General features: G+C 37.4%; 1 protein-coding gene across 8 annotated transcripts in view; it reads left to right on the forward strand.

Moving 5' to 3' along the window:
• Window positions 1–17,042, forward strand: part of EPHA6 (EPH receptor A6) — a 492,663-nt gene that overhangs the window by 241,501 nt on the left and 234,120 nt on the right. For 6 of the 8 annotated variants that reach the window (XM_065853097.2, XM_065853115.2, XM_065853107.2 and 3 more), the window contains 2 exons: window positions 5,634–5,789; window positions 14,522–14,857. In XM_065853097.2, the coding sequence (XP_065709169.1) occupies window positions 5,634–5,789; window positions 14,522–14,857 (492 nt within the window). Of the gene's footprint in view, window positions 1–5,633; window positions 5,790–14,521; window positions 14,858–15,862; window positions 15,938–17,042 lie in introns of those variants that run through there. The other 2 variants (XM_071813926.1, XM_071813924.1) reach the window with 2 other exon arrangements.

The raw sequence follows: 17,042 nt of genomic DNA on the forward strand, positions 1-17,042 counted from the left end.
GACTTTAAAATTGGAATAATTATGTTGACAGAATTTAACAAATATGAAAGATGTCAGTATCATAGTGCATTAGTTGGTTTCAGTAAGCAATTCTAAAAAATGTATGAGGTGGAAAAACATAGCAAATTATGCATTTCAGAAAGATTAAAAGACTTCTTCCACAGCTACTCATGGTTACCATTCATTGTAAATGACAACAGTCTTCTCTATTTTAATTTGATTGATGAGTTCTCAGCAAGCTATAAAAGGCCCATTTTCATGAGAAATGTCTTCCCACACACAGACCAACAAGTGTCAGACATACCTAAAAGTTGATCCTAAGTTTGCTTTGGACTCCCCTTACTTCAGCTAACACAATAATGGTTGATTCTGAAGTCATAAAACTGAAACAGCTCAAAACCAGAATCATCATCTTTATTTCACAATTACATGCTCCCACAGAGCAGTGAAAATGCCCCCTTTTTAAAGCAACAATGTTTATGACCACAAAGATGAGCACTACATTTGCATTTTTCAGATTTCGTGTCTATACATCATACTCACCCCAAACTTAAAGGCCATAACAGTCTTCGGCAGTAAGGACACTTGTGCAAGAAAGCCCACAACTGCATTTTGTAGTAACTGACACGTGACCTTTATTAGTCTGGGAAATTCAAGAAAATCCTTTAAAACACTGTCCCATCCAACATGAGGTGAAGCCTTTACCACTCACTGCCTGAATAATACTGTGAGACCAGTCCCTGCGGCCCCAGCAGCCTGCAGACAGGTCAGCCTTCATCTGCCTTCCCCTGCGTTTGGAAGTGTGTCTGCTTCCCCAGATGGATCTCAGTGAAGTATGGTTTTCTCTGTGCTTCCTATAATATATATCCAGCTATTGGTTTAGGTTGTTTAGGTACCACAGCAGCCAGCCCCTCCCTGGGGGCAGCCAGGCAGGTGTTGGCAGCCAGGGCCTGTCGCACCACCTTGGGCAGAGCTGTACCCAAGGCAGGGAGCAAGCCCTCAGCAAAAGCAGCTCCCGCCAGCAGGAGTCAGCTTCCCAACTGCTCTGTCAGGGATCCTTTCCCCATCTGCCCAGCGGGATGGGGCCGCCCTGAGCTGCCCTGCCTCTGAGCCAAAGCCCTGGCAAGGGGATGTGCTAGGAAGAATGGTAATGGCTGTAGACCAGCCCTGCATGGGACAAGGTGACTTCCCACATCAACTTGCACCACACGCCTACCATCCTATTCATAACAGCTAAATTTGTATCTCATTTTAGGCAGTAAGTGTACAATGTACCTCTCCAATTTGTCTAGTCCGTTTTAATACCTCTGCAAGTAACATCAATGGTGCTGAAATGTTGCAGCTGCTTGATAAATGCCTTGTCCCACTCTCTGCCCAGGCTGGGAGGCCAGCAATCCATGAGTAATTTTCTTTAAGCATTCACCAGAACTTTGCGTACCATTAATTTCTCTTTGTATGCATCTGTGCAAAATACAAACAAAACTACATGCCACATATTAAACATTAAATAAGGAAAATTATATTAATTACAATGTCTCTATAGTTTAAAAACCTCATAGTCAAATCCTGATAAAGCAGTGGTAAAGGGCATTTATAGATGTGTTATCTTTCACGAAGCCAATTAAATTATCAGTGCTTCTCTGCATGATCTCTGGTATTTCATTGGAGAAAACTTTAATGTCTTTGAATTGTTCATTCAGATACCCTGCTAATTACTTAACCATTAAGACAATATATTATCTTCCCTCAGGCTTTACAAAAGTCAAATCTCATACAGTTTGTATAATTAGTAACTCACAAAGTCACTTCTGTTAGATAACGTTAGAGAAAATAAGATGCCTCCCGGTGATTAAGAAGCCAGAAAAAAATGTGGTAACAAAGATAAAAACAAACCAGTTTTTTTTGAATAGTCATCATTAGAAGCTTTTTCATATGGTAGTTTTTCATAGTTTACATTTTAGTTTACACTAATACATGCACAAATAATTTGTGAAAATGATAGATGCAATAACTATCAGCTGAATGAAGAAAATATTATGAGAAACACTTTGAAAATATTTATCAACCCATACAAAATGAAACTTTCTGCAAACATAAACATCTGGATCAAACTTTTAACTTACTTGTAATAAATTTACGTAGGGTATGATTTTGCGTGGAGAAATGACTTTTTTCCTTCTCCAAATACAAAACCACATGTCATTCAAAATTAAAAATTTCTGAATTTCTTATTTGCCCATCAGGCTGTTTATGCACTACCTAAGTTGGTGTGGCTGAAACCACCACAGGAGAACAAGCAGTAATAATAATAGGAAACTAGGCAAAATCAGAGGAACTTGGTTAACGTTAACCATGTAAGTAAGCCTACGGATTAATCCCTTTACAGAGTTGTATCCTAGTCCTTAATTCAGATAGCATGTGACTTTAGGACTCTAGAGTTGAATAAAACGACTAGTGCTTGTGTATGGTTTCGTATCACAAACTTCAGTCACAGTGATTTGCATGCAATCTGCAATCTCATAGCAGAACACTTGCAAACCCCAGTTTTACAAATTGTTATGCAAAAGTCAGAAGTTACAATGGAATACATATACCATTGACTCCTTTGTGCAGTTTTTCTGAAAATTTTAACTGGAATTGCTGTGAGCTACAGTTGGTTTACAGGGGTCATATGCAGCCCTAAGCTCCACGAAGACACCTAAGACTGAAGGACAAGAGAGATTCTTTTTCTTGTCTTCAGAGGGAGACATATCTCTGAAATCATAGCAGTTGAGGCATTTCCTAAATGAACTTTAAAAAACCTTGAGTAACTCTACTGCTTTCAGATTTTATCTGGAAAGTGGTAAATTGAGCAACTGTTTTTGTTAGTTGTGCCACTGAAACACAATATTTGTTAGCAGATTCTAAGCTTAGGTAGGTACAGCAGCTGAGGTGCTGTATTTCAGACTGGTGTGGCATGTTCATTGATTTTGGTAGAGTATCAATTTATTTTCTTTCACTTCGAATGCTGGCAATCAGTATGGAGTTATCCAGGGAGGTCAGTTATCCCAAGCCTGTGATCATTTGGGGGTTTTCAGCTTGTTTTATTTTATCATGTTTATGAAGGGCTGGATTTTATTTGGAAGTTACAATAATAATGGTTGTGTGATTCTACATTTGGATGGGGAGTGGGTTATCAATAGCTTTGTAAACTTATCCATAGAAAAGTTTCCCTGGATACATTCTGCTGCCTCAGAATTTGTGGTACATACCTGGGTTAATGGATAAATGTATTTGGGTTATCTTCAAAAGAAATGAAATTATGCATTTATTCATTCATATTTTTTTCCCCATCTTTTCCATGAGTATATATGGACTTTCTTTTGAGAGATATGCCATGTCAAAACAATAATTGCTTTAACTACATTACAGAATACCCCTTCAGAATAAAATATTTACTTTTTTAAACTGCAAATTAATTTTCTCCTTGAGTTTTATTTTGGAATAGTGACCTGCTTGAAGTTTAAACAAAATATTTCTCTCGAAAGAGAATGCTATGCTTCTTTTGATCCAAAGTGGTTTGTCATTTAGGGGACTGAAGGAAAGAAGGAATGATTTCAGAACTGACAGACGTGAATTTCAGAAGTAATAAGGATTTTAAAGAACGCTCATTTTGCTTTGACTGAAACTGTAACCTCGAATTGCCAGCTCTTTAATCACAAACTTTTTTGTATTGCAGCATGTGTATGAAAGGTAGCTATTAAAAGCAAGAATTTAATATTCATCCTTAGATTAGCCAGGGCAGGACTTGGGCATGAGAAAAGAAGAAAGGAGCAGGCAAGCATATCACCCTTCCCTGGTTTTACCTTACCTCCTCTCTTCCTTTCCTTCCAGCAAAGCTAAGAGCAGTCAGTGCCTATGGCCTGTATCTACAATGCTGCCTTCTTCCATGCACCAAACCTGCTGTCTTTCTAATCAGTAGAAAATTACCGCTTGCTATAATCACAATTGTGTCAGACTGGTAGCCTTCTTTCAAAGAAAAAACCCCTGCTGTTCCCATCCCTCTTATCTCTAACACCAGAAATACTACCTTTTTTTTTCCTCCTTAGTGACAGCAGGACAGGATTCCACCCTTATGTCTATTCAGCAAAGTCAGAACACACTGAGAGGAGAACTGCTGAAACTATTGGGTCAAAATTAAGCTCTTAAAATTACATTCTAAAAATTCGCCCGTGGATTCTGATAGGCAATCCACTGTTATTTTTTTCAGTCCCATCTTCTCACTCCTTTTCCCTCAACTACTAATGAAACTGCTTTTATAGCATGCACGTTCTTTGGAATCAGAAGCAAAATTCATCTGTGTATATGTTATCTATGAGCTAATACTTTTAAATAATTCTCTCAATATGTACTGACAGTCAATCCATAAAATGCATATTTTTGGGTACTTTTTAAAGAACAACTCATTTGAATGTAGTTATTTTGTCTTATTACAAGATAAGGAAGTGCTGCCTATTTTCTCTAGCAATGTAAAGAAAATAGTATTGAATATGTCAAAATGAGAAAAAGCCACATGGATCTTCGAAATAATATTTGTAGCAATGGTTTCTATTGTACTGCTGGAGGAGTCAGAAAGAATATGATTCTGTACAGTGTATACATGTTTGAGCTGCTCTTTAATTTGTTTCAGTTCTGGTTTGGGATTGGGAATCCGGAAGACAGTAACTGCAATACATGCTGGCATGTGTAATTGTGGTAGCTGTAGGGGAAAGAAAGAAATCTCTGTTTAAATGTGTGCGATGAAGTCTGAGGATGGTTTTGTAATTATATTTCAGGATGCAAACCTGGCAGATTTATGATGATTTGTTTGAACAAAGTGTTTCTGCTTTAAAGGCAGCAAAAAGGCATGTAAGTTCTTGTGGCTGAGAATGACAGGGACCCCTGCTCCAAGTAGCGGGAGGCACAGTGAGCTCAGGCCATCACAACATTCCCCATCCCCAGGGCAGCTGCTGTCCAGGTTGTTTCCTGGCACAATTAAGAGTAGCCTCAGGCTTGCACTAGTTTGTGCTAGAGGGTATCAGCATCTCCTTCCTACACTTCTGGAGGTGGTTATAGCAGCACCTCCCAGCCTCTCATGCCAACAGGTTGCAGAAGACCCAGCTGGTGCAACCCTTCTGTCAGAGGCTTCTCAGGGGACTGTAGGCAAGTCAGACCCATCTATAAATACATAGGGATGTCATCTGTCTGATCAAGGCATTGTGAGGATAAACATATTAAGCATTGCAAGTCTCCATAACTTTGGCAAATAAGAAGTTATCTCAGTCTTCTTTACTATCGGATGGAACCTGTATAAAACATAGGTAGTGTACTTTTGGTTAGTGATATTAGTGAAATTGTTTAGATAACAATTTCAAGCAGCAGTGAGGACTGTCTCTAAATATGGAAGCTGTGTCTTTTAATGATTTCCAATTACATTGCCTTTTTTTTTTTTTTTTAAATCCATATACCAAAATAAAAACTGGGAAGAATTTTATGATCAAACTAGCGTGTATATCCGGGTTGGAAAGGAAAGATTGATTATAACTGCATGGAACAGATTTTACTTGTGACAAAAACTTACTTCTATTAATGGAACTTATTTTCTTGTTTTGCAGCTTGCAGACCTGGATTCTATAAGGCGTTTGCTGGAAATGTAAAATGCTCCAAGTGCCCTCCACACAGTTTGACTTACGTAGAAGCAACTTCTGTCTGTCAGTGTGAGAAAGGTTACTTCAGAGCTGAGAAGGACCCACCAACTATGGCATGTACCCGTAAGTCTGATCAGTACCAGTGTCTGCAATTCTCTTCTCCTGTGCCTCATTTATTTATTATTGTATTTTTTAAAAAATGACCTGAGATTGTACATTTTGTGGACAATCCCATTCAAGATAACAGGAAGAGATGTTTAAAATAAAAATTCAAACATAATATTTCCATTTAGTCTAGATATCCCTAAAAATACTAATGTGTTTGTTTGGTGACTTTTTAACTTCTACTTCTGAGAGATAGAACAAAGTATGTATTCATTCTCAGATAGATAACAACACTGAGTTTTAACTACCAGTATGTATTTTAAATACATGAAGATATGCTTGTACAAAAATTTTCAAAAAACTAAGGAGTCACATAAAGAAAAAAAATGATATGACACACTCTGCTGTCTCCCCAGATTTCAATTAAAATTATAAGACAAATATAATATCTACACAATCAAATAAAAGCTCTTTTGGTGGAGGATTTGATTCAAGTATGTTTTTTTTCCCACAGTCCTCTTGTTAAAAGAATTCTAGAAAAATTAAGGTGTTAAGTGCATGAAGTATTTTAACAGACTACTTATGCAAAAAGCTTAAGAGATAAGACCGTGAAAACAAAGCACTGCTGCAATAACCACCAGTGTATAGTCATGATTTTGGTGTTTTTACCCTGTGTAAGGCAGCAGCATGTAAAAAATAACTGGGCTGACACTAGCAGAATTGAATTACTTCCTGTGCTCATGCTAGTTGCTCCAGATGGCACTGTACTGGGCAAACTGGGAATATACCAGGTGATTTGGAGCTGATTTACAGAGTCATAGGCACTCTGTAATTCTGAGATCACTATGTAGACCATGACATTGTCCATCCACTAAATGGGAGTGGTGGTCCCCAAAAATGTCCTTCCCCAGATCCAAGGCATTTAGCAGAAAGTTGTCTAATCTGACTATAGGATTTTCAGACGCGAAGGGTAAATCCCAGCCTCCAGCTACTTAAGGGACATAGGGTTCAGAGGGGCACCGCAATCCCACGCACACAATCTGCTGTCAGCTCACTCTGGAGCAAAGCACATAGGCCTGTCTTTTTGCACAAAATATATGAGGGAATAGAAAATGATATTCCAGACTTCCTGCAGGATAATGGTGAATACTGATAATTCCACTCAAATGAGTGCCCCAAGCACAGGCCCTTAAAAACTTACCCGCAGAGCTAACACACATCCCAGGCGCTCTTGACAGTTTCATGCTTAGAAAGATGGTTTCATTCATGCAGGCGTGATTTCTGTATTATTTATGACATTGATGTTTCATCTCCAAAAGACAGTTCTTCTCTGCTCATACATGGTATTATGTTTCCATAATTATCTTTCAGGGCACAATTTTAAGCCCTGCTGCCCATTAGTATTGATAGCGTAGGAAGGAGCATGAGAGCCCTGTAGCACTGAGGAGCAGGTACCTACAACACCCTCATGCTTTCCCAGCAAAAGCAGGATGCTGAGAGCTGCTTTGGCCAAAAAATGTCAGGGAAGACTTGCTGCCAGACCTCTCCAATCCTGCTGAGGATGTCAGACAATGCAACCAAGTGGAGGGAGCGAAGAAATCAACCACAACACAGGTACCAGTGCCCCATCTCAACCCATCTTGGGAGAAATAACAGAGACGGTGAACCACATTCTAGTTTCTGCCTCACTCTTGGTTCAGTGCCACCATGCCTTGCCTCTCATTCAGCCTGGAGTGCAAAGTATCAGTACTTCATTGACTGTAACAGCAGATGTATTCATTTTATACCTATGATGATTATTATTTCCCTAATTGTCAGCTCTGCAAATGATGCTGAGACTCTTGACAGGCAGATTGCGTTCTTTTGCACAGCATCAGTAATGAAGAGGCTGCGGGCCAAATTATTCCCTAAGTGATATCTTTAGCCCCACTGCTTCCAAATTATGCTATCAGTTATTAAAATTATGTTTCTGTTATAAATACAACCTCACTGCCTTCAGTGGATCTCTGCAGATGTGGCTAATTTAAATTTAATAAACAAAAATACAGATATGAGATAGAGTAGAATTTAGATTGTTCTTTCTATGCTGTCATGCTTTACTGTCTTAAAAGAAGTTGAAAAGTTAGAAAAAAAAATGAGCCAGTTTGCCTAAACAGAGAGAAAAGGTTATGCGGTAAGGAAATGCCTTTTATACATAACCACTTTTGGGGCAGGTCTGCATTTTTGATGTTCATTTGCAAATTTGTATCCTGACATGTGAGATATGTCATAAGAGATTAGAAATTTTTATTCTGACTTTTACAATGAGAGTTGTTCTTGAATCAAACATAGAATGAATAGTGGATTCCCTTTAAAATGTCTTCACCCTCGAACATTGTGACCCAATTGAATTCATACCTATTTCGTTTCTGTCCCCAGCTCCTGCAAAGCAATATCCAAAATGAGAACTTTTCATTCCTGTATAGGGTTAGACATTATTCCTCACTCCAGAATTTTTCCTCAGTACCAGAAAACTTGCATATGCAGCATTACAGAAAATAAGGACCTTGATTTAAGAGACTGTGAATTTAAGAGTTTAGCTTCAGGCATCCACTTTTTTCAAGATGAGCTTCAAATCTAATTTCATTAATTCTGTTAAAGTGCACACTGTATGCTTTTCCAAAATTGTACAGTTCCCATTTTTGTAAAGGAAGAATGTGCACGTTGCAGAAAAGCATAATAGAATTCTCATTTTAATAAGAGGGAAGAAAATTACATTTGGATATATTGTTCATCTCTTTCTCCTAGCCTTTTTCTATTTGATGGGTGCTTGTTATCAATCTCTTCCTGCTACTCTTTCTCCTTATTGTATTTCTTTGCCATATGCGAGTAGGCTGTCAGTGATCTCTGCATACACAGTGAGCAACAAATAGCTTCATATCTAATCCCCTGTCTGATTACTCTGTGCATAAACTCTAACATTTCCCACTATAGTGTAATTGGATAAATTGATCCATCGTTTCAAGGTCAAAGGCAGGCAGGCTTGTACTGGGTGTCTGAGTCTGAATGAGTCTCTTTTCAAGTTATGCTTAAACAATTTTGAACCCAAAAATTTTATGCTGTGTTCAATAACCCCTGCCACAAAGTGCATCCTCTATTTTTAAGAGTCAACACTGTATTCCAGCAGCAAAATCAAGCAAAGTGCTTGAAGTCTTTGACTCTACTGCCTCTATTGTTACTTTATATATATATATACTTGTTTGCAGTTTATCGTTATGCTCAGACTTGGGGTATTGGTTTGCAGTCACTGGTTTCCATTCTTCCTGCCTGCCTCACAGAAAATGAATAAGTGAAAAGGAAAAATAATATAATACAGCATTCTACATCAAGTGACACTACTTATGTATGCCACATGTATGTAAATATATAATGCTGATTCTGTGTATTCTCGGAAGATTATGGTTAATTTTTGCCCTTCTACTGTAAATTCGGTAGTCAAGTAAGTCACACTTTTAAGAGTCCAATATCTGGTAATGGACAGTTCTCACTTAAAAAACAACATAGTGTTTTCCAGACAGTCATCACTCTGCAGTGTCTAAAATACCGCATTGCCCTCACTACACCTCTGCAGCATTAAATTTGCTCCTCTTTCCTTCCGTAAAGGGCAAAATGCACTTTGCTGTCACAGAGGGAAAGGATATGCAAAGCAAGATGAGGTGCATCAGACATATACACAACTCTGTTTCTCTTGGAGTGGGCCTGCTTCTCCATAAGACATCAATAGGTCTACTCCAGAGTGTAGTAATACATCTTACATTGTAATTTGTAAATGAAGCAAAAGACATTTCTCACACTCAGGCTGTTTTTTATCTAAGAAGCAGAAGAGCTGCATTTTTTTTAAATGCTTGTCTATCTGAACTGTGTTATACTTTTTTGCATAAAATCCAAAGTCACATCTTTTGTTGTGAGGAAAAGATCCATAATTTTCACCAATATACTTGTTTTCCTTATAAATTAATAGAAAGAAATCCCTGAGAGCTTTGCAGACAAATGTCTGCAGAAGGGTTATTGCTGCCAAGTTTTTCTAATGTGTCAAATAATCTTTGTATAATTTATAAATGATAACAAAGCAACCAGGCCACATTCATAAAAGCCCAGTGACACATAATTTAGCTGAATCTGAGGATTAGAATTAATTGTCTCTCTTTGTTTCAAGTTCTAAATCTTAGTAAATGATTCACTGTATGTCATTACAGCTTAATATTTGCATGAAATCACAGTTTAACTGGCATAATTTAACAGCAATTAAAAAGCTATTTAATCATCATGCAAATTGGCATGAGGGGTCGTAAGTATGAAGGGTGTCTGAGGTTTTTTTCAGTATTTGCAGGCGGACAGTCATAAACTTTCAGACATCCCTAAGATAGTTGATAATGTTTTCCCTATTCATTGAAGTGTGAAAATACAACAATTCATGTTTTCTCTTACAACTGAGGTTTAAGTCTCAAATCATGAATATAACAACGTTCACTGTCTAGTACAAACAAAACAAATTATAAAAATAATGTATTTTATCTACGGTATTGTTTGTTCTGCTGCTGCTCTCTACATATACTGTGATGAAAATCTGATAGCGAATTAAAATTTACAAAGCCAAACAAAACTCTCCTATTGCCTGGATTCACATTCATTCCTGTTTTGGCCTGCCCACGTTGATGAAGTAACATAAAAAAGCTGAGCTATGATGACCCATTGTCATAATATCTATACCTTATGTAAGATAAAATTTAACCCGGTTGAAAAACATTGGTTCCAATCCTCCGAGCAATTACACACATGCTTAGTTTAAAGTGCATGTGTATTACCAATTATTTCAAGGGGATTGCTGATCCGCTTAAAGTTATGCACATACATAAATGTGATTAAGGCTCATCCTCCATATTCCTAAAACTCCTCTTTGGTTTTAACAGTGGGAATTTGTTAAGACCAGTTATTATTTAATTCTCACAGCATGTTTTTAGAGGAAACATAATTATTCCTGTCTTGTGCACATAAATAATAAGAGCTGAAGCTTAAGTAATCTGTGCTAGTTTAAGCTTATTCAGATCTCAGAACTGTTTTCCAGAGTAGCTAGAACCATCAACCTCACAGTAACTTTATGAGAAGTTTAGAGATTTGTAAATCTGAGACAATGTGGGGTTGGTTTGGGACAGCATCAGCTTCCTCAAGGCTCTACCTTGTCTCTGTTTTCCACACCATTGGAAAATGGTGTATCAAGATAATTAAACTTCTTTAACAAGTTGCATTTATAAATACTTAGATATTACAGTATTTCAAATTTTTCAGTGTTAGATACAAGGTCACAGTCAAAGACCAGGAAGGAAATAGTCAGAATATTCTCTGTGACCATAAAAATTGCAAATTACAAAATCCCAGAAATATTGCTCTTCAGTACAAATGAGCTTCATACTGTTCAGCTAAACGACTCCTTGATATGCTGAAAAATAATGGTTTTTTACTTTCCAGGGCACTTTGGCTGCTAACTATGAAGTCTGCACAGACACATGCATAAATACATATTCAAGATATTTTAAACTTTATTGTGCACTAAAAAAAACCACAAAGCAATGTGACACCTCCAAATATTTTAATTATCCAGTGCTTGGAATCCAACATCATTTACTTTAGGGCAAAAATCATTGTAATGAAAACGTAGTCTCAGTTATTTAAAGTGAAAATGAATGCCAGAAAGAAAAAAAGCAACACAAATGTTCAACTAAAGTTCACAGAAAACCTTAATGTTTATTAGTTCATATTATCCCTTCGACATCATACAAACTTTTTTTCCCTTTACAAGCATTCCAGCTTTTATATCCACATTTATGCCACATGAGTAAACAAACAGCATCACTTAAAAAATGGCAAATGTTGGCGAATACTGACTTTTTCTCTGCAACTGTTATTGGCTCTTTCCATCATTAAAGTTAGTATTAATTCTTCTTGTTGTGTGTAGGTACAACTTTATAAATCTTGACTACTCTGTAGTTTATTAGTAAAATGTAAGATACAGTAATGTTTTCTGCTAAAGTATAGTCTGAGTATTCAAGGTCATCTTCAAGAATTAGCAACTTGAGTAAATGGTTTTATCTCTGTTGTAGGTGCATATTTCAGAACCACTCATGGCTTGATTTCTAAAATCGCTACATTTTTTTCAGTCAGATAAATAGGTAAAAGTTTGAAAATCAAATCAGCATATCAATGCTGTAGTAATTAAAGATGTTTAAAAAAATAATGAAATTGAATTATTAGAAAAAAGGCAGTATATTTAAAATTTTTTTTATGACATTTGAGATCCTGATTTATATATGAAATGTTAGGAGGAGCTTTGATTTTTTTTTCCTTTCCCAATGCAAAGTTCTGATCATTTATCTGACCATCCTTTGGGCACAAGGTCTTGCCCTCATCTTACCATTTGTTGAACTGCAATTTGCAAGAGTGTTAATCAATATTTTTGCTAGTTTGTTTAGTTCTTCTCTCTTGTCTTGAAGTTTTTCTAATTATCTGACTCTCACAGATTTACTATGCGACTCAATTTGCTGGATGAAATACACTTTGTGTAAGAATTAGCTGATGTCATTTGCAAAAGTTTCATATAGTCTTTCAGCCTACTTGGGAGGCCTTGAAGAAATGAAAGCTCACTTGAAGTTTGAACAGTATCTCAGTCAAAAGTTTATACTTAAGTCTTGCTGGCAGGTTGTATAAATCTTGAAAAACGGCAAAGCCAGCTGAAAGTTTTTAAAGTTCTGCTGACCATTGGCTAAGCGATCCATGTGCACTGTAATTTTATGTTGAGAGCTGGGCATATAACACTTTCTCAACTCGTTCAGCTCAAAAAACCCTGGAGATCACCAGTTGAGTTTACCACAGTGTCGAGGTTTGATTGTGGGGTGACAATAAAACCGTGGCAGATGTATTGTTAGCCCCCTTCAACCCCTCCATCTCCCCCCTTCCCACTTCGGACAGGTAGTTGGGAGGGAAAGAAGGACAGAGAGAAGAGAGTTGGAAAAATTAAAAATGTTTTACTAATGCTACTAATAAAAATAGAGAAAATGATACAAAATATACAAAACCAATCTTGAAAGTCCTGGCAACTGCTCTGGCAGATGTTGGGCCAGCACCCAAAGTCCTGGACTGGACGCTGCAGCCAACCGGAACTGGATTCAGTCTGTCACTGGGCCTCAGTTCAGAGGGACGACCAGCAAGGTCCTCTCCTAATGTTGGCCATAAGGAAAAAATGGACAAGATCCTCGTGATCTCCCACTTTTATATGAAGTATTCATGTGAATGGGATGTGATACTCCGTTGGTCAGTTTCTGGTCACCTGTTTCTCGTTGGCCCTCTTGCGAGGTGTACATCCATCCTTATCAGTAACCTCGCATTCCATTGCTATGTCAACCAAAACATGTCTCTGACTTTTCAGGAAATGCAGCTAATATGAAAGCTTTAGCTGACAGGCAAATTCACTAAAATAGAAGCTTGTTGTGAACAAAACCAGGACACACAGTCATCTTAAATATATCAACACCTGGAGTATGGGCATATTTTGGGTCTATATACAAATTGCTTTTGAAAACCATGTCTCTGTAAATGCTTGGTTGAAATATTTAAAGTAGAATAAGATGATAATAATAAGAAACGGTGAAAAAATTATTCATATTTCAACGAACAATTTCGGCCTTTCCTTCATCCCTTCACTAATTTCTATCTCTAAAAACATTACGTGGTAAAGTTCTTCGATAAGACTGTGGAAGCTGATCTATAAAGCCTCAGATGATTTACGAGTGATCCTACAGAGTACGTCAGCATAACAGCTTAAAACTTGTTGGACAGACCTTGGCTGTTGTGTGGTCTGTGGGAGATGGGTCACTCGTGGTTCATCTGACAGTACACAGGGCTTTTCCACCTGCTTCCCAGTTGAGAGCTTTCCTGCCCTCTGCCTGCTGCCTCTTTCCTTGCATCCCTCCCCACAGTCTTCAGGATTTATTTTTTCTCCTGCTTTGTGGCCATCCTTTTACATCTTTAGCTTGCAGGGTTGATGTCTTCACTGTTATACTGATGCTGATGAGGTGCCAGGTAGGAAAGAAAAAACTTGTAAACTGTCTCTTGTGCCTAATGGTCTTGGCCGGTTGCCACCTAACTGTTAATGAGCAGCAGCAAAGAAATCCCTGGAGATGAGCAGTGAAGGATAGAAAAAATATCTTGCATTATAGAGCTAACACAACTTCACTTCTTGTAGCTATTCCAAAGCTGTTCCTTATTTCTTATTCAATTTATCTCTTATAAAACGTCAAAGATTATATGCATCAGAAAAGCCGACGTTACTAGGCATAAGGAAATAAATTTTGTGGTTAAATCTCCACCTCAGTGTCCCACAAGATCAAGTGATATTTAGTGCAAAATTGTGTTATCAAATCTAGGTTTAACATTCCCAAGTAGTTTTTATGTTGCCTTAAATTATTTCTGGATTAATTCTAATTTATTTAGATTATTCATCTTTATGATCTCATCTATTTATTATTCCTGCTTAATTTTCAAGGATTGTAAGTGTTCAGATAATCTTTATTTTTTCCATTGAATTTGTTATTGCAATGTAACTCCTGTAGCTTCTATTTGCAAGTAATTGTCTTAAGACTAATATATTTTTTCTTTTTTTTTTTTTTCTCCAAAATAGGGAACAGTCACTTAACAGGCTTTCCCCTCCTTCTCTGCAGGGCCACCTTCCGCTCCGAGAAATGTGATTTTCAACATTAATGAAACAGCTTTAATGCTGGAGTGGAGCCCCCCAAGTGATACCGGAGGAAGAAAAGATCTCACTTACAGCGTCATCTGTAAGAAATGCGGGTCGGACACCAGCCAGTGTGAGATTTGTGGGGGAGGCATCCGTTTCATCCCCAGACACACCGGTCTCATCAACTCCTCTGTGACAGTGCTTGACTTCGTATCTCACGTGAACTACACCTTTGAAATAGAAGCCACGAATGGGGTCTCAGAGCTGAGTTTCTCTCCCAAGCAGTTCACAGCCATCACGGTTACCACAGACCAAGATGGTAAGTCCCAGCACTGCCTGACTGTTATTATGGCCCTGTCATCTCTGCATTTGTTAGGTGGATTGTTTTTTTTCTTCAGAGTCTGGGTCAGCAAGTTAGGATGTTTTGCAGATTGTTACATGATTTTAAGTGCATTTGGTGAGGACTTGCAGCTTCTGCTGATGAGAGAATTAAATGCTTTTGGTAATTGGCCCTTGACCCCAATACACAGAGCACAGAAACATATATTCCAGTTTAAAATTATGTGTAAGCTTTAACTACCTAGAACTAACCGCATCAGTGGTTCATCAGAACTAGAGTCTGCATCTGATGCTTTTCCAAGTCTTTCTTAGCGATATGCATTTTGAAGGAGTAAAACTCCACATGTTATGTCTTGCTGTTTCACAGTTCAAAGGTGAAATGAAAGTGAACTCAATTCCTTTAGTATCCAGGTTGCATAGTACTAATACAGCATGCTTCCCTGTAAGATATTTTAACATCTGTATGAACTATTTCCTTAGGTGAGGTGTCCTAATAGACATTTTTGTTCCTTTAATTGTCCACTTTGCATTATTGGTTTTGAGCTTTTTCTTCCCCCTATTTTAGTTCAAATTCATGTCTAAGGCTGACCTTTATGAGGAACAACATGGAAAATGAAAAGAGCTCTGTATTTCTGTTTATGTCTGCAACTTTTTCCTCCTCCATCTTTAGAAATACTTACTATGCCAGGAAACAGCATCATAGGTTACCAACAAAGTAACCTGTATAGCAGTTTTATCCTCTGGCTTGTTTTACTGTAGATGAGAAGGTTATTTCAAATTATCCCTTGCTGACATTTGTCCCAGAAATGTTTTTCACCTACTGTGCAGTGACATTGCAACTGTAGCTGAAGTGTTTAATGTAGAACAGGAACTGAACTGACAAAGCGACAGTTTTGAGTAGTAGAAGACCTCTGATAATATGAAAGTATTTAGTGAAAGTGCTAATGTTCAGGAGGATCCTGTTATGTTCCACTTATAGGAAGGCCCTGGGTTCTTTCAGTGATCAGCCTAGGAAAAATCTACTTACCTGTGTATCTGGGACAAGTAGTTTTCCTGATGAGTAAGTAATGACTTGTTTGCCTCTGGGCATACAAAAATTAACAGCTTGCTGTGATGATGATGATGATAATGACAGTGATGGTAATACTAATAATATTCATGAAAATGGAAGAAAAAAAAAAACTCAACAACTAGTCACTTACCATTGGTGTGATGCTGGTAACAGAAAAGCTAATTATTATATGTAAGACACCTAATGATATATGCCTTGTAGTGAAAATTGCCTTAGGCTCTTAGGCTATGCATCATGTTGCGAGCCTGCATCTCTCTTTTCCTTTCTCATTAAAGGAAAAAAACATGGTACCCAAAACTACGAGAAACTACTGCAATGTATACTTATTTTTAGATGTTTTGTTATGTGGGTGCTAAATGCAAGTCACCAAGCACGCACAGGTGGAGGTCACCGGAGATGTGATTTGTTTTTAAACTGGCTGACAGCTGTGTGAACACAGCTTGTGATGTGTGTTTAAGTGGCGGGCTTTTGAAAAATTATGTATCTTTTGCTGTTGTCTGTTCCTGTTTTAAGGATATAGATTTTCACTGCAGTTGACTCAAAATAGGGAAAAGACCAATGTTTTGATAATTTGTGGCACACTGACGGTAAACTCTATAGGCTGCTTGCATTCCCTATAATAATTCTTATATTACTAAAAATGCTGTTGGAAGGGCTTAGGAGAATTTAAGACCGGATTTCCAGAATATCTGTCAGTTTATTTGGGTATAAAAAGACAGCTTTGCAGAAGAAAGCATTGTAATAAATTAAATGGAGGCATTTATAAAATGTAGTTACAGAGATAATTTTTGTAGGCTTACAAACTGTGTAGTTCTATAAAATCATAAGCATGGTTACTATGTATTTAGAAGTAATAGAGAAGAAGATGCCATATGAAATATGGAAGAAAATAAATTTAATTTTGGTTGATGGATATTATTGAGAGGACAATAAACATTTTTTGTGAGTTACTTTTAGTCATAAATAAGAAATGATACAGAGAAAGCTATGGTATGTAATGTTAGGAAAGGAAGCTGTAGAATGGAAGCTTCAGAACATTGCAGAGACTTTGTTAATGTTTATCAAACACATTGAAGTTCTCAGATAAAAGGAT

The sequence above is a fragment of the Patagioenas fasciata genome, chromosome 1, assembly GCF_037038585.1.
Source record: "Patagioenas fasciata isolate bPatFas1 chromosome 1, bPatFas1.hap1, whole genome shotgun sequence".
Taxonomy (NCBI): domain Eukaryota; kingdom Metazoa; phylum Chordata; class Aves; order Columbiformes; family Columbidae; genus Patagioenas; species Patagioenas fasciata.